At 35.2% G+C, this 18,938-nt stretch overlaps 1 protein-coding gene and 1 long non-coding RNA gene across 2 annotated transcripts in view; one reads left to right on the plus strand and one right to left on the minus strand.

Moving 5' to 3' along the window:
* LOC105142931 (uncharacterized) overlaps nucleotides 1-18,837 on the minus strand; it is a 57,103-nt gene extending 38,266 nt beyond the window's left edge. Inside the window, exons 1-2 of the mRNA XM_011050839.2 lie at nucleotides 16,869-18,837; nucleotides 13,278-13,553 (exon numbers count right to left, since the gene is read on the minus strand). Of these exons, the coding sequence (XP_011049141.2) occupies nucleotides 13,278-13,422 (145 nt within the window). The 5' untranslated portion in view covers nucleotides 13,423-13,553; nucleotides 16,869-18,837. The remainder of the gene's footprint in view (nucleotides 1-13,277; nucleotides 13,554-16,868) is intronic.
* Nucleotides 39-13,346, plus strand: LOC147907034 (uncharacterized). Its single transcript, XR_015547708.1, has 3 exons — nucleotides 39-5,013; nucleotides 7,589-7,746; nucleotides 13,233-13,346. It is a non-coding gene; the product is annotated as an uncharacterized LOC147907034 (long non-coding RNA).
* Nucleotides 18,838-18,938: the final 101 nt, after the last annotated feature.

The raw sequence follows: 18,938 nt of genomic DNA on the forward strand, positions 1-18,938 counted from the left end.
GCTTCCGTTCGTCGCGCAAATGTATACATCCCTATCTCCCACATAATGTAAGACCAGTCTGCAGTTAGGCCGGAAGAATGATATGACATGGAGGGACCGGTCGTTAATCGTTTCATGTCGCACCAATGAGAAGACGAGGGGTGTGATCTACAATGCACCGAACATCCTCAGATGAAACGTTAGCATGTGGCATATGTGTCTCATATTCTTCAATTTTTTTATCTCTCCTGGTATAGAAGTATTTTAATAAACTGTACACGGTAAGAACGGTTTTGCTAAAATATTAAAAAATTTAACTAGAAACACATACAGATCTCTCTCTGAAAATAATTTTATTGGAGCATCAAAATAATTAGAATGCTTAACCATTGATGAACATTGCAAGAAGTTTTAACATTCTAGTAACCAGTTTAATTTTATATAATTATTTTAATGATCTACAAACAAAATTATTTTTAGATTTTTAGCTAGCTAAATTTTTAAATATTTCACAAAATCATTTCTTCCATATGTAATTACAGATCGCTCCTTTAATTATTTTTTTTTTGTGATAATCAAGTAAATTTATTTAAAACGTGAAAATATATATCATAAATGTAATATTCCTACATAACTAATTTTAGCGAATTTTATCTTTAAAGCAGACGCTATTTAATTACAAAAGAAAAGCTGAAAAGTTATGTTGACTGAAAATATAATAGATGTCGCATTGACACATTTGAATCACATGATACAGTAATATTGCATGTGATTATCAAATATGTCAATGATATGTTTGATATGATACATTTTTTATGATTATATAATTTATTCTACATTTTGTATCTGATATCTTTTTCATGTTATATTATTTGGTTACCGAGTAAGATATTATCCCGAACAGAATTCTTCGCTACATCTCCCGCCAGGATTTGTTCCTAAATTTAGATTAAATCCCACTAAACGGGAGACGTTGCTCGACAAAAGATGCAGGTTTCGCATTTAGGATTTTCTTTCTCCAATTTTTTCAAAAATAAATCGATTGACACTTTGCCGCTCGATATCTATCTCGAAAGATAAATGAAACATATCTTTCAAGAATAGTCGATCAAAATCAAATTTTGAATCTTGAATTATGCATGGATTAGATTGAAAAGAATGTATTCGACAAGAGATCAAATGCAAAAGGAATGCGATTAAGCTTCAAAACAAAATCCTTACCGAATAACAGATAAGAGCAGAATAAAGTAAAGGAGACGATCATGAGCCACATACGTCGTAACACACTTCCGCAGGAAGTCGGAAGCATCAACCGTGACACGCACCCTCGCGCTACTTACTCGTGTCGAAAGGTAGGATGGATTTACGCGAATTTCCAGGCGAGTGCCTGAAATGGAGAACCTTGACCTCGTAAAGGTCAACGTATCATTGATTTCAACGTTCCTTCTCGGTCCATTTCCCTCATTGATGCTTATACCTTTTATCAATCTTTCTACCTGAACAGTGGTGTTTCCTTAGCATTGCTAAATATTTCGCGGCCTGCTTGCCACCTTAGATCTCGTGCAAGTTGTCATAAGAGATTAATCAACAGTTTCGAACAGATGGCAGAGCGTATTTATGAAGTTAAGTATGAAGACCTATCGCGAGGAATGAACTTATGGCATAAGGGAACTTTATGGAGTAATTAGATTCAACTTGGCCCTACTTTAATTCGATGGGCTGACAAATTTAAATATTTATTTCTATCCTAGAATACATTATCTAAGAACAGATCATACAAACAGAAAGAATTAAAAATTAGACAGCAATAAAATATTTTGTATTCTTACTCGCATTTATTATTATATAATTATTAATTATACTTAATTATTAAAAACTTATAAACAACTGCGATAAATTCATGCGATTTTTCATCTTTTAATCATTCGATATATTCAACTCGTATTTTTTAATAATTATATAATTGTGTCGATATTATAAATTATATAAATAAATAAATAAGTTATAAATATAAAATATTATACAATTAAATTCACCCAGAAAACACATAAACCACATTATCTTGTAATATCACAGACTTCTATAATTAATTAGACTCACTTCGGTTGTTTAGAGATAATATAAGTGGTGTCGAGAAATCCTTGTCTATGTCCACTTATACATGTATGTGTATCTACTATCTTTTAAGTATACAAATGATCTAAGTGTATCACGTGACCATGAAATGACAGCCCTATCAGAGACACCGCTTGGCAACAAACATAGTGGCGAAGTAAATAGTCTAGTTATAGAAGTCTGTGCTTTTAATGGTCAAAGATATCGACAAATGTTGACAATGCAACATAGAATATCGCGGGACGCAACGACTCGCCCGTTAATTCATCAATCTAATCGTGTTTGTAGGCAGAATGTTGCTGTTACAATTGATAATTGCGCCGATGCGAGTATAACTTTGCTATATCAACGTAAAGTCAACTGCGAGAACGACCATCAGTCTCCCCCACTAATTAACGCGACATTCCCCAGCAAGCAACAGGCAGCGGCTGCGGCTGTGTAACATGTGCAAGTACGCTTCAACGGTCGTGACTCCATTCCACAGCGAAGCCACGAGAAGCAATGCGTGCATGGCAAGCAGACCAAATCATAATACTAATACCGCGCGAGAGAGAAAAAGACGAGAGGAAAAGAACGAAAGGAAGCGAGATAGGTGTATCGAGAACACTTCTAATTTTAGATAAACGTCTCACGACATCCGTTTCCTATACGCGCGCAAACACCAGGAACACGTACACCCGCCAGCCGTTTCCCGCCAGCGTGGGGCCCTCATGTGAGATTAAGAGTATGGATCCCGCGAGTACAGTTAAAAATAAAGCACACCCTGGGCCTCGCCGCGTTTTAGCCGAGAGAGAAAAAAAAAGAGAGATATATATCTATTCCAGGACAAATTTCGTTGGCCCTCCGCGAGATCCTGCGTCTAATTCTCTGGATGTAGCCGACACACATAACGAATCTTCCAGAGGAAAACGAGGAGCAACCAGATACGCAATACGATAATAATATCTATCGTAAATAATTGTAAACCGTTCCCGTAAGCGAGTAAGTTACAACTGACTGAGCTTGTACGTTTACCCTTTTACGGTTCCCTGTCTCTTTTTAGTTCTGCCTTCAAAAGCAAACGAATAATCAGTTAAACCTCAGTTAACATGTTAACGGCCACTGCGGCGGTTACTAACCAACGTTACGATAAGATATAACATTGACCTAATTTCTTAAAAGTGCCTTGGGTCAAATAATTAAGAGAGTTTAGACTCCCAGTTGTATTTAAATCTTAGCTTTTGCGATAATTATCTGACTAACAGGTAATATTTAATTCAATTCAATATCGTAATCAAATGTCCAAAGATATTAACTAAAATAATATTTTTATAAACACCTTCCAAAATAAATAATTATAATGAAAAAGTTTTATATACGGAAAGAACGGTTTTAATGAAATATAACATTTAGCTAGATGAACATAAATTTTGGTCTATCAAAGTAATTATGCAGGACGGATAAACTGATTGTTAGAACGTCAAAACTTTTTGCAGTATTGCTCATGCTTGAATTTCCTAAATAATTATTTTCATATTCCAACAAAATTATTATTTTCAGATCTTTAGCTAAATTTTCAGATATTTCGCAAAATCATCCCTTCCGGGAAAAAAAAAATTATTTTTAATGAACTCCTAATTTCTTGTAAAAGTTATTATTTAACCCTTCACAAACTTACCTCGATGTCTTACGAGAATAAATTATTTTTCTCTTTCTAGATGTATATTATTATTTGATAAATGATACAATTCCATTAGAACCAAGTATCGCAAGACAGGCGGAACGTTACATTGTCATTAACCTGCGACAAACGAAATGTATACTAGCTCGTAACGTACCCGCACGTGGCATCCACGAGCCGGTTGAATGATAACCTATCGACCCTCCCAATACAGAATCTCGCTATTGGTGAAACTTGGGGAGAGGGAGGGAGGTGGGGGGGGGAAGAGCACCAAGTACTCATCAGTTCCCGCTCGCTCTAGACCGGTACCCGTACGCTATGCCGTTGATCACAAAAGACATTGTGTGTGCGTTCGCATATGATGCAGGCGGAAATCGATATTACAATCAGCGTATCGAGCTGGGTCTCATCAAGTTCGTTGACTCCTAACTTCTGTCACTGGCGTATATGTCACTATCTAAATGCTGTGTCAAAAATTGCATCGGTAGATACGAAATTCGAAATTCGCCAACGAACAGGGCGCGGAAGGGAAGGAAAATCGAAGAGTACACGTGAGGAAAGGGTGAGGAAGGTCGAGAGAAACTCGATTTCTGCAACGTCTTGCCGACCTTTTCTCTTCTCTACCTTCCGTACCCCTCTCTCCCCTTCTTCGTCGCGTTCTGGGACGGGTGTCGCGCTATCCTACGACAATGTACGACGGCACGAGCCAAGTCGAGGGGTTGGGGTCGCACTGCGCGCGTTTCAGGGTACGTAGTTACGTGTACGTATAGGGGTGGGTCGGTATTCAACTACGGCTACGCGATGCCAGGTGGTGACTGCCGCCCCATGTGTGCTCATATGTCTGCCCCCCAAGTGGCGTTAGTTCGCCGCTGGCTGGCGCAATGTATGATCTAAGTGTGTGTATGCAAAGGAACATGAACGCGTCACGCGTTCTATGCGCCTTCGACAGCATCGATGCGATTCCTCGGTTAACCGCCCTGATGGGCGTGATCCTTGCCTGATCGTACTTTTATATCTCTTACAGCTCCATTCGCGCGGATAACCATACGGAAAACCGCGTGCATTTAGTTTAAAGATATCACCGGAAACACTTGAATTATATACGATTAAACTATCCTATTTTTCGCCCTTTCATTATGATCAAAGATCAAAAGGTGTACCGTTCCAACGTTATGTCGTTGTAAATTGGTTTAGTCTGGAGTCTCTATAATAGAGTCTGGCCACGAGCAGTTTTGTCAAAATAAGAGTGAGAAAGAAAGGTATGTATTATCTCTTTTTATATATGCTGCCTCATTTTAACTTACTGAAGTTAACAAAAAGAACAGGCCAATCAAAAGTTTCTCATCTCGTGACTCTAGTTTATATTGGAGGTCTTATAACAGAGTCTATGAGCGATTCTATCAGAATCCTACGAGACACTCTATGAGTATTCTATATTTTACAAACTGGATTAATGAGACATTTTACAAATAGATATGCTGCCTAACTGAAAAACGTTTCGTCAAGAGGTATCATATTGGACTATGCACTAGAGATTGAGAATTGCAAATTGGAGATTAGAATTCAATTACTCATAGGAATATAACGCGATAAAGCTTAAGATTATCTGATTGATCGAATTCTAATCTTCAATTTACAATCCTCAATCTCAATAGTTTGATACAGGCTTAAAATGCGTTGCCTACGAGGGGCATATTCGACTATCCGATATCGATTGGCGGGACCGACCGGTCCAACCGGCGCGTGCCACGGTTGCAGAGACCGCGCTATGAATTTGCTCGACGCGAGCGATTCACGTGCGTGCACGCGTGTAATTGCATTTAGAGGGAAGGGTGGGAATCATATACTGTCCAATGGAGGATTAGAAAATCTAGGAGGACGTGTCGACGGTAATAAAACAATATTTGAGCAAGATAAAGAAGCAGACAAGTAAACTGCTGCGACGCCAACGAGGCCATCGCCATCGGCATCAGCGGCTCGCTAAACACGCGGTGCACTGTGGTGCAACGAAATAGAACGCACGCACCATGTGCTATATATTTTAAACATGCTCGCACAGGTGTAACCTACCCCACCGTGTCCGTCGAGGGCGGCGGCCCTTGTTTCGCATTGGAGTCGTTCTTGCGAGGCCTAACTGTCGTAATCATCTCAAAACTCGTAAAAAAACTCGAGTACGTGCTTACTATAAAAATAAAGTCGTAAAACGAGAATCTTTTCTGATATCACAGGAGATACCCTCAATAAAAATATACTTTCAGTTTAAATACGTATATGTAAAATTTAAAATTGTGTCTCTTAAATTATTCATAAGTTACAGCATATAAACAGAAATACAGACAGACAGACAGACAGATAGATAGACAGAGAGGGAGAACAACAGAAGTACTTATTTCATCGAATGCTACACATTACTCAAATAGTTATGCAAGATCCAGTTTTAATTTTTTTTTCTAACTTGAGGATTTTATTTTTTATAACAAAAGAGATTTAATTCGATATAATTCCCGAGTTACTTATACGCGAGTAAGAAATAGCAATTATTTATTAGGTGTTGGAATTAATTCGTAGCGTTTTACAAGTGATGGGAAGTACTTTCATTAATGTATTTTTTAATGCTCATGTGAAATAAATAACATTCTTTCATTAAAAAACGCTACGAATTAATTCCAACACCTAATAATTTCCAGACACTACTTCAACAGAAATATAAACTGTCGATTCTATTCAATTTATTTATATTCAACAGAATTTTAAGATTATGAAAATATTTCGCTACTTTATACTACACATAAATTTTAATAAACAAGAAAGAATTTTGAATTAATTATTCATTACGCAAATTAAACGTGATTCATCATTTTTCAATGTTTAATCAGAAAAATCTTTATATGAAAAATTAAAGTTTTGAAGTATAATGTGTATAGATATTTTCTACACGAGCTTCCGTCATATCACTCACATTAGGTATGTACGTTACGTGAAACCATCTGACGCGAGTATTATTGGTCTTCCCGTAAGTACAAGCATCAGCTGGGACATCGGCCGCTCATTCTTTCTGTTAATGTAATCAAATTTACCTGCGCATCATTTTATGCACTGTTAATGTAGTCGGATTTACCTGCGTATGTTCCTCGTTTAAAGAATGGACCGCATGGCGATCTCTCTTTGGCTATCACTCGTAAAAAAGATGTAGGCCGTTTGAACATGATTCGTTAGTCGGATTCCCAGCATCGTGGTTAATGTGCGTGTATGAATCATTCTGTTATATCCCATCGTACCCCACTGTATAGTTCCTAAGGGTCTCGAAGGGTAGATCCCCCAATCCCATCCAACCGTTTCGGGTTTTTTGCAGTGATAAGTGATAAGGTCATTGAATATCGGAAGATTAAGATACAAATTGATAAACTGTCACGTTTTTACGCAGTGACATTAATCAAGTAAATATAAATAATAATAAACTTAAATGGATGTTCGTATCAAGACTGTGCGAATAAGATGACAATCTTCAGGTCAGAAATATAAACCTTAAACAATACAGTGAAACTTATACAAAAAATATAAAAAAGTAAGCTTCTGTTCTGAATAAAAACCAGCTACGAGTTAATTATATTCAGTCGTATTCATGTTATTTAAATCGCCAGACATGGAAACCGGTGTAATACGGCCTGAGTTCAAATTCCCATGCCATAAACGTATGGCAGCGAATTTATAGATTTATTCGTACTATTAGAAGCGCGATGATTACGTGTGAGACACGTTCTTCCGTATCACCATCGGGTATCGATCTCATGAGAAATTACGTCAATGCTAATCGTCGCGTTCGAATGTGAACAGGAACAGAAAAGCGGATAGACGTTGAATAACAGTCTGCGAGAACGGAACGTCGTCGGTGGGAATAAAAGTTGAAGCGTGTACCCTGTTACGAGTTGCGAGACGGGACGGGGACCAGACGCATCGGGACCAGACATCGCAACGAGACACAAGAGACCGAGGTAAGGAAACAAGCGACAAGAGAGAGCCTAACGGGGGGTTGGCTGGTCGGTCGGTCGGTCGGCCTGTTCGATAACTAAGCTCACCCTACTCTCTATCTCGCTCGCTTCTTCTTCCGTCTTTCGACATTAGCGAGGGTAGTAAGACGAGGGGTAGTCGAGTCGTGCGTGCAGCCGGCACGCGCTCAACGAATTTTTCATCCAACGGATCCGCCAAAAGGTGCTTCCCCGGGCGCAATCGCGAGAAGGGAAAACTGGAATCCTCGGATGGCAACCAATCCCGGAGATGTGCCAAACGCTATCACTATGTGCGCCTTATCGCCTAATTCTATCACAGAGTTCTCTGCTCTCCAAATTCTTTAGAGTCGAATCCCACCTTAAAGAGTGAATATTGAGCCAACCTGGAAAAAGTGGTTTAATTTTCAATTTTTAAGAGTGAGATAATTTACTTCGAAAGTTTTAGAGATTACACAAATCGACTAATTAAAACGAGCCATATGTTAGTAAAACGTGGAGACGTTAAGGGTTGAAATTACAGGACTCACCCACTGACTTCAACACGTATTGCCTCGCAATTGCGATATTGGTCATACCTTAAGCTACGTTCTCTTGTTCCCAGCTTTGAACAAAGGTATCCACGGAATTCGCACCGAATCCATACCCGAGGCGATTTGTAATTCGGGCCCGCGACCGTTAAAGGTTGCGAAAGTGCCAACCTTCGCCTTCTCCGAAATATTGTGAGACCTGCCTTACCGGCCCTACAGGATATGTTAATGGCTTGGAACCCCGAGGATCCCGAGGAACCCAAACCTCTTTCATTCTTCTCCCTCTTTTCTCGTCGGTCTTTCCCCCTTCTCTTCCGCACCTTTAGCTTTGCCATGGCATAAAATTTTGGGACATTTAAATATTAAATCTTGATAGGAAAGCCATTGGTCAAAGAAACGTCTCTTATACCGTTCAATTCGCTCATCTGCGCTGACGGTTGCCGCCGCATTTTTTTATTCTGTCTCCCCCATTAAACGCCCTTTGCGGAACCTGGCTCGATTTTTTATATGCAGAAAATAATTATACAACAATGTAGCTACAAACTGTAAAGGGTTGCGCCAATTGGTTACATTGTGTTAAAAAATTTAACAAAAATTTATTCCGAAAATAATATATCGATGAACTATTGCGGATTATTTCCCTTGTTGTGATATATTTTTATCTGACACTTTGAGATATTTTACTTAGCCTAATGCTAATTATGTTAACTTTTCGTAGGCACACATATTTTTACTTATAGACGCCCTGAGTCTTTTCTATCCAATAGCCCAAATCTTTTTAGTCTCTATTCTAGGCTCTTTCAAAAATTCAGAATTACTTTCCAACATCTCTGTTACATTGCTAAATAGTTTTTTAACTCAAATGTTAAAATCTTTACTTAATAAAAATTGAACAAATGTGTACCAAAAAATCTTATATAGTAGAATTTTTCCCGGGTAAAAAAAGACGCAATGTGCCTAGGATTAAAGTTGACGAATCATAAATATAATCTCGCGCGAATTCCAAAGACAGCATAAACCTTATGTTGCGTTAATTAAAAGGCGTAATTAAGCGTTTCTCCCCTAACGCGAGGTACACGATTACTATTCCGATTGCTAGATTAGTCGACAGTAGATCGGTATTATTCTTCCAAAGGGCTAAAGAGCGTGCCAGTCGTCGAAGACGCGCGTTCACAGGTAATTACCTAATTTGCACGCGAGCGGCACGCTTCGTGCGTGTGTATATCTGTCTACGGTGCCTAGCTATCGGGTGTACACGCGTCTCTCTCGGCTATAGCCCTCTCAATACTAGAGCCGGGTAGTGTATATAGGGGTGCCTCGTTCGCCCCGTCGTTGTTGTACCCCTCGCGCAACGGACTTTCAAGGCAACGGACGAGAACGAAACGCACCATGTGGCGGCGCAACACTTTCATGCCACTGCATGACGGCATTTGCAATGGCGATAACGTCGTCGACCGAAGAGTGCAAAAGATCGTGGCCGGCTATGAACGCCTGCAACGTTCTCTTAATCCGACCATAACTCGCGTAATATGGGATCTATTGCATTAAGCTTCTATTTAGGATGTAAAACACCACTATTGTATATCGATTATCACACTTGAATTATTTCGCCGATGAATTATATAGTCTCTTCATATGCAAATAAGAAAAAAAAAATGATAACTTATACATAGAAAGAATGATTTTGCTGAAATATTTAAAAATTTAGATACATTGAAAAAAATTAAAAATTTTAATAAATATTTATTTAAACAGTTTGACGTAAATATGATTATAAATGTAAACGGATATTTATTTGATACAAATTAAATTGATTTAATTTGACTATCATTTTTTAAGTAAATATTTATTTACTTAAAGTAAGTAAATGTTTACTTAATACTATTCAAAGAAATATGTATTAAGATTTAGTAATTTTTTTAAGTAGATGCATATCCGAAAATAATTTTGTTAGAAACCGTCAAAATAATTATGTAGGAATTTCAAACATAATGAACAATGTTCCAAAAAGTTTTGACATTTTAGCAACCAGTTTGAACATCCTACATAACTATTGTATTTTGATGGTCCAATGAAATTATTTTAGATCTGTATCTATTATAGCTAAATTTTTAGATATTTTAGCAAAATCATCTTTTTATGCTAAAAAAAGTTCATACCTTTTCTGTTATTATTTCGTTATTATAATAAAATTGTTATTAAGAAGTGAATTGACACTTTCTCCGAGCTTTCTTTAAACAAGCAAAACTTCCAAAGAAAAGTGAATTTCCACGCGTTCAAGTCTCTTGCTTTTACTTCGATTCAAATAAAAGAATAATGACGTTAATAAATAATAAGAGCTCTAAACAAACTGCAGCCATTCACATTTCATGTCTAAAAAGATTAGAAACAAGACTTAGACTAGTTAGTTTCGCATATATATATTAGTAATTAAATTATTATTCTCTTATTATTCCTGGTTATATGTTATAAATATTTATAGAGTTGTAAACTCATTTGTAAACAATTGTTTTTCCGTCTCATCGGATCATCGAACTCGATCATCGCATTAAGAAAATAAGATACGGAATCGGTCAGTCACCTTTAGAGTAAACGTAGTGTTAAAGGGAGTCGGAAATACGGACCCTAGTCTTTCGCGCGAGACAGCTGTATTCTTAACGGTCTCTCGATGTGTTGATGTCTAATAAGGGTAGGTCAGTACGTAAGATGCGTTTATGCATGTACTAAACTTTTATCAAACATGTGTTTACTCGCGAATAATTAGAGTTATCCTCTTTAATTATTAATTCTCTTCATCACTCGTGTGCAAATTAAATTAAAATTCTACAGCAACGATGAATTGAAAAATAAAAAATTATTTAAAAACATTCTAATATATAAATATTTAAATAAAATTGTAATATACATTCTCTAAATCTGAATCAGTGGATAATCACTAATTACTCAGTAGCATATATACTTGGCAGTGAACTTGTGAAGTTCAATTAAAAAAGGAAGAATGTTTGAACATTATATAACTAAAATACTGACATTGAATTTATGCAATAAATATGGTATTGGAAAATATGGTATTGAAATTAACATGCAAATATCAGTATTTTAGTTATATTATTAAAACAAGGTTAGTTCGATTATATAATAAAGATCAGTTAAGTTGGAGATCTCACATTTAATTCACTGATTATCAGTGACATACTTAGTATTGATATCAGTGATTATTCACTGATTCAGATTTAAAGAGCAAATATCTAGTAAGTGTGTCAGCCTATCATGTCATTGCGTTATATGAATGAAACATAAGCGATCGATAGCAACTCTCAATTTTAAATTGCGAAAGCTAAGGATGATACTAATAAATATGTCATAATTAATTACATCAATAATTGCGCGAATTAACAGAATTGTATGTTATCCAGAAATGTATGTCTCAGCTTCACAAGAACGTGTTACCATTTTAGAAAAAAAGATATCAGATGAAGATTTTGTAAAGAATAAACTTTAAAAAAATACCGTAGGATATTTACGTTTGACCGAACTTTCCCATGCATCGCCAGTCATCAGACTATCTGACTATCGATATCCCAATAACGTCTAAGTATCGTAAGTATCCCCCTAAAGCATAAGGGATGCTTGCTACCGTGCCCAGCCGTTCACTCGCGTTGCGAACCTCCACGGGGCTTTACCGGGGGCATGAATAAAAGGGGGCGCCAAGCCTAACCAGCCACCCAACAAGAAGCAGGTGAGCACCTGGTCTTCGTAACCCCGGCACGAGCTACTACTTGCCTCACGGTTGCGAGAGGGTGCTCAACGATCGCGTCGCGCGAGTTAATTAACTCTACATTACGGTTACCGAAAAGTTAGAATCATTCGAAAAAAAAAAAAAATAAATATCACATCTTTACTAAAAAATATTTACGTAAAATGCGTGTTTCATCGATAAGAGATGTGCGAACTGAACAAATAAAATACTAAGTGAACACTGAAAAAAAATTAAAGTTTAATAAATATTTGTTTGAATATTTCTAAGTAAATATTTATTAAATAATAAACATGTATATGTGTGTATTTATTTAATAAAATAATGTATATGTTAATTTGATTTATTATCATTTTTTTTATTGAGTAAATATTTATTTATTGTAAGTTTATGTTTACTTACTACTCAAAGAAATATTATCAAGATTTAATAAGTTTTTTTCAGTGAAATGCACAACGCAAATAGCGTCAATACGATGCATCAATAATGATACATGTGTTGAAAATAGGCTTAATGAAATTAATAAAGTAAATGCGTATCAAAGAAATCCATAAAATATCACCGTGTTGGATCGCATGAATGAAAACCACTGACAACTGAGGCTGCGAACTCGCGATTGTGGGGTTCAGACCGGCGGTAGACATTCACAAATCGTTGAAGGACGGGGAAATCCCTAACGAATAACCCGCCTTTCGGAAGGCTCTCAGGTTCCGCTCTATCAGTATCCGCTTTGCCCATAATTAAGTTGACATAGTTCCCGCCCCGCTCATCATTATAAAAAAAAACCTATTAGAATTGTAAACTGTACCAATGTTCCTAGCGTTATTAGAATTGCCGATTATGAGTGAATATTAGTAGTACTTCAGGTTTAACATATGTTGTTCAGCAATGTTATCTATTCATGATTATCAATTTGAATTTTTATTACAATTATTTTAATTTAATACGCTTAATACTTTTCAGTCACATTATCATGCAAATATATTTTTCTTGTTCTTGTATCGTAGTATAAATAATTTCGACGTAACAAATTTATTGACGCGAAAGGTTGTCGCTTCTATCAAGTTACATTTTATTGAGTTCTTCAAAAGACTTAAGTAGTTACTATCTGAATCGAAAGAATGTAGGACGATATTTATTTCAATACAACTTCTCGTACACAATCTCGTTCTCAAATTATTTTGCAGAGACAAGACAATTCTCTTCGCATCGATGATACTTTTGCAACATACCTTTTGAACGTGGAAAGTAACGCTTCTTTGCACTGCCGGAATCCAGTGACGATCTCGACAGATCGCTGGCGATGCTGGACATTGGCGATTCCATGTTCATTGCCTCGGCGAGGGATCTTCCGGTAGAAGCTAAATCTTCATCCATCCTGACGTTGGTTGACGACGTTTACTTTGCGTGGACGCAGTTCGTTCTCAACGAGGCGAGTCGGCGAATGCGGACGAGAATGCGACCTCTCGAATTTATCGTCGAATCGACGTCAGGCGCGACGTTGGCTTCTAGAAAAAAAAAAAAAAGAAAACTGATAGTACTTCAGTGACGTGATCGCTCAGTGATCTCTCGTGAAATCCAGCAGAAAAATACATCACGGAATGTAATCGATGTCTTAATCGTTTGGTTGTTCTAATGGAAGGGCGATGTTCACCGCTCAAGATCATCCTTGTTGCCGAGAAAAAAAATCGAAGAATCAGGAAATTTTCGAGAAATAACGGTGAGGATCGTCGTTATTCATACGTACATCTCTCGGCTTTACAAGAGTCACAAATCAAAATTGCAATGTCAAATCGAGGATGTACAATGGGCCACCAATTGGTGAGAACGAGATCCATCGTCGTTATATGATTTCATCCTCGACAGCCCGTTGATCGTTATATATACGGGGTGTCCAATTATTGTGATGATGCTCAATTTTACCTAGTCGTTTTTTGCGAAAAGACTTCCTTGAAATTAACGGTAAACGAAAATGCTCAGAAATGTCCCTTTAGTTTTAAAATTATCTACTTACTATAATTCGTTATTTTAAATGAGCATTAAAGTAATACTTCATTATAGATGTTTTCGAGAAATACGGGAGTATTTTTATATAAGTCGTGGTTTTCGAAAAAAAATTATTCACGACACGAAAGCAATTTTTATCTGACTATATGTACTAGCATTTGTGTATGTTTATTAACTAGTAAAGACCTCTTACTAATTGTAAGAACAACTTTAAAATTGGTTTGTACTCCGTACTTATTCTAGTAATGTATGTATGTGTGTCTTCAAAATTCATTGCTGCACTAAAAATTTATAGTTTTCATTGCATAAATTTTTAGTGCTGACAGTGAACTTTAAAGTACAGCCAATTGTCGACTTCTACCGTTTGGCTTCTACTGTTCGTTCGAGATAACAGGATGCAGAAATATTAGAAGCAAAACGATAACGCTGATGTTACGAACTAGCGATAACGCATTATCTATTTGCGGTTATTCAAATTTTCATTACAATTCAAAGTATTTAATTATATCATGCATATTCAATTATATAAATACAATATCATGTATATACATTTTTTTTTTTTAAATATAAAAAGTGATCATTTCGAGGCTACAATTTATCTATTGATCTCGAATGTTTTTTTCAAGAAATTCAAATGATCTTCTAGAGAATATATCGAAAAGCTGGTCAATTTTAATTTGGCATTACTATAAAACGGTGTAAATTATGATGATAAAATTCCCAAATGCTAAAGTTATAATACATTCTCTGTAAAAAGAAACTGTTGTCTATTATTGTAATAAACATAATTATAATTTATTTATAATTTTGATAATATTTTTAAATAAAATTTTTGAATACAACTTAATTTACAATATTTCTAAAAATTTTACGTTCATAAAATCAAAATCAAAATCTGGCCTTTAAAGAACCAAAATTAAACTTTAGCAATCGCGCCACTCAACATTTTCCCTCGTAGTGCCGGAAATAAAATTTCTTTACACGTACTCGTACAATAAATTTGATCACACAAGTAGAATCCACAGTTAAGTAAACGATTCGTATTAAATTTGTTTGGAGAAATTTACAATCAATGAAAACAGCTGGAGTAATTCATTATAATAGTTGTGAATTATTTCAATTATTGCAAAATATGAACACGATAACAGTTTCTCCAGTAAATAGAAATATTATCGCGCCTTCTCCCTTCTCATCGAAACCGTTGAAGTCGGTCCGAGTCGTTACATTTCCCGGAAACCCTAGTGGGATGAATATTTCTTGTCGACCTCGACTATACACTAGGTGTGCCACAAATTGCGACTTCAATCTTATTCATGAATCTATTCTATAGAATAGTTTTTCTTATAGCGAATTCAGTCGCTTGCATTGTACTAGATTAATGTATACTAAAAGTTGCTACATATGAAATTAGCAAAATTAAATGTAAAAACATAAATATTTTAAACGATCGATTAAATAATAATATTGTCATATTATTTAACAGAATATATATATTATTTCATTGTCAAATTTATTAATGTACCACTGCATTCAGATACTTTATATAAAATAGCTTTTAATGGTGCACTTTTAATAGTGCACTAGTCAAATAATAAGATCGACAATCAATCTTATTTGAATTACAAAATATTTTCAATCTTTTTTTTGAAATACAGAATACTTTTATGAGTTCTATTAAAATACAAAATATAATTGTATTATATATAACAAATACTTTTATTTTAAACACAGTATTTGTAATAGAATGGTATTCTGTATTTCAAATCAAAAGATTAAAAATATTTTGTAATTCAAATAATAAGATTGTTTGCCAATCTTATTATTTAACAAATAATAAGATTAATTACCAATTATAATCTTATTATTTATATAATTAATATTTGAAATACAAGATACAAAATGCTTTTACAAAATACAAAATACTGTTATGTGCTCCGCTGAAATATAAAATACAAGATACAAATATATTACAAATATTGTTTTTTAAACAAAAGCATTTCATCTCCAGTCCTAAATCCAATACAATGCAATTAAGTAATCGAATTCGTTATTAGTGATTCGTATTAAAAGTACTCGAATCACGAGTAACGAATCGTCTAAAAAACGAGGTCATTAATTGTGGAACACCTCAGATGTACAAATCTTCGTATACAAGAGAAACTTAAAAAATCGTAGGATTAAAATCTAGATGGAAAATTTTTTCGCGCGTTTTTTCTCCTGCAATGGCTCGTCGATCTTCAATACTGAAACGACAAAACCTGATCGAAAAAAAAAATCCACATGAAATCTCACTCAAGTTGTTATTTGTTGTACCCTGTTTGTATCCTTGACATCGCACTTTATGGCAGAGTCACGATCTTGAGAGAGCGATTAAATACATGTTATAATGGATCATTATGTTACTATACAAATAATATTATACATTTTATATATATTATATATATTATACAGAACATAATTAATAAATAGGTTAATTTTTTTACCTGAACTTCTTGCGTTTGTGCGCACAGAGTTCATATCTTTTCTCTTTTTCTTTAATGGAGAGAAAAAATGAAAATGTTAAAGTTCAGCGACCCACGCAACAATTTTCCAAAGAATATTTCTAAAAACATTTTCGTCCTAAAGAAATCTATATACTAAGAATGTCCCTTGAAGAATAGGTTTGTGTGTATGAAAATAAATCTATATATAATAAATATACCTTCTACTAATTATTCATTTTCTAGGCAAAGATATGAATCTTGTCCCATAATTAGAATCATCCATATAATTAATGTTGATGCCTTATTCTATATCATACATTGCGATATATTTACCCAAAATAATGAAGTAATGAAGTAGATGATTCCTTCGTAGGGATGGCGGTTGCCAGCCTACAAAGCCCGCCTTAATCGCGTGATTTTCCTGAAAACGCGAATTTATCTCGCGGACGAAAGAAATATGTGAACGTGCGTATCACGTTGTTGAAAGGATAAAGCTAACCGGAGGATCCTTGTCGCCGGTCGAGCAACAGGAGCGATTCACTTGTAACGTTTCCCTCCCATTGAGGAGTGATCACTTTCCGCGCGAAAGCAACGGAAACTCGCCGGAGTCGTCGCGAACTAATAACGAGATAACGTGGTCCGAACGCGGTTCCACCGCGACGATTATTAACGATACTTCGGGCGGGATGTACGCGCCGATACTCCGAGGCACGGGGGATCAACAGTCGTCTCTAATTTGTTTGTCAAACGCGGTAAGCCATACCGCCACCAACCACCAACGACGAAAGGCGCGAATCGCGGTGCGCGCGCGCGGGTGGAAAAGGCGCGAAACGGGAGGAGGTGGCGGTGGGAGGTAGAGGAGGTGGGGGGGAAGGTCTGTTCGGTAGATACACTTTCTGTATTCCGTTTTCTCCTAACTCATTGTCAGTTAACTCCTAGCTTCTCGCTTCTCGCTCGCGACCAAGTAGAAACGTATCTCGTCGAATATTTTTTTTTTATCATGCCCTTTTACATTTATAGCAATTTATTGAGCTGGGCGTGTATTTAAAATATTTTCATTTAAAGCACGTTATTTGCAATATGTATATTTTTTTTATTTAAACGGAGCACGTAAAAAGTATATATTGCGTATTTTGTATCTAAAATCGAAAGATTGAATTTTTTGTATTTTGTAATTTAAATAATAAAACTGTCAATCTTAATATTTGAAATACAAAATATAAAAGTACTTCCATATGCTCTTATAAAATACAAAATATAATTATCTTACAAATGCGGTTTTTCAAATAAAAGTATTTCACATATCCAGCTCTGTTTATATAGATACTCATATATTGTCAGATTATATATTATTTTTAATGTTTTGCTTACATTTTTGAAATTTGAAGATAAACATACCTATATTTAATAATTTAATACTTCTCTACGAAATTTTATTCGGATTAACATTACAATGTCTTTTAAATAAACTCTAAGAAATTAAACTGCGTATTTTTATTATTCCTGATTTATTTCAATTAATTTCCTTTATTAATATGAATTGTTCTTTTTAATAAAAGAATCTAATTAAAAGATCTTTCGGTTGCTCGATTGAATACATAAATCTACTTCTTATTCTCGTTGTTATTCTTAAAGACTATCTTGCTCCATTTCTTTCCTCAAATATTTATTGTTATTGCTCACAAAAACGTATATATGTGGTTGTAAATGGAGCACATACCTTTTTTTTTATATGTAAACATATATGAATGTATTGTGCTCGAGTCCATGGGTTTGCTAAGCCCAAATAACTGCCTGTCACTCCTGCAGGAAATTAATTGATTACAAAATTAGTATCGTTCCGCCATCTGACAGTACCAATACAAACTTATCTAAGAATATTGTACCCAATAGGTAAGGACTGTTTGTTTGCAAAGATTTTTATTTATAATTTTACAATATTTACAATTCAGCGTTTAACGATTTTATGAATAAATCATTAATCGCTGAATGATTACAAATGCTAATATTTACTTATTTTGTGCAAGTCAATAAATATTCATTGCGACACAATTTTGTAAAAAAATACTTATACTATAATAATACTCGTTATATTTGACAAATTAATGTAAAATTAATGTAGTATAAATATTTTTTAAAATCTGTATCGCAATTAAAAAGGTCGTCATTAATAAATAAGAATGATCTATTTGTTACCTGTGTATGCAGGAAGACAAACGCCGGAATCGAATCCAGATTTTTTGACTGATAAGTAACTGCTGCCTAGCTTATTTCGAAATATATTTTTAATCAAACATTACAAAACCAGACATTATAAATATCACATTAAAGAACTAGAGTTGATAAACAATTATGTTTTAAAGGATGATAGGAGAACGGTGTCCTTTTTATTATCTTTAACAC

This window comes from Acromyrmex echinatior, chromosome 16, assembly GCF_024713525.1.
Source record: "Acromyrmex echinatior isolate Ae372 chromosome 16, ASM2471352v2, whole genome shotgun sequence".
NCBI lineage: Eukaryota > Metazoa > Arthropoda > Insecta > Hymenoptera > Formicidae > Acromyrmex > Acromyrmex echinatior.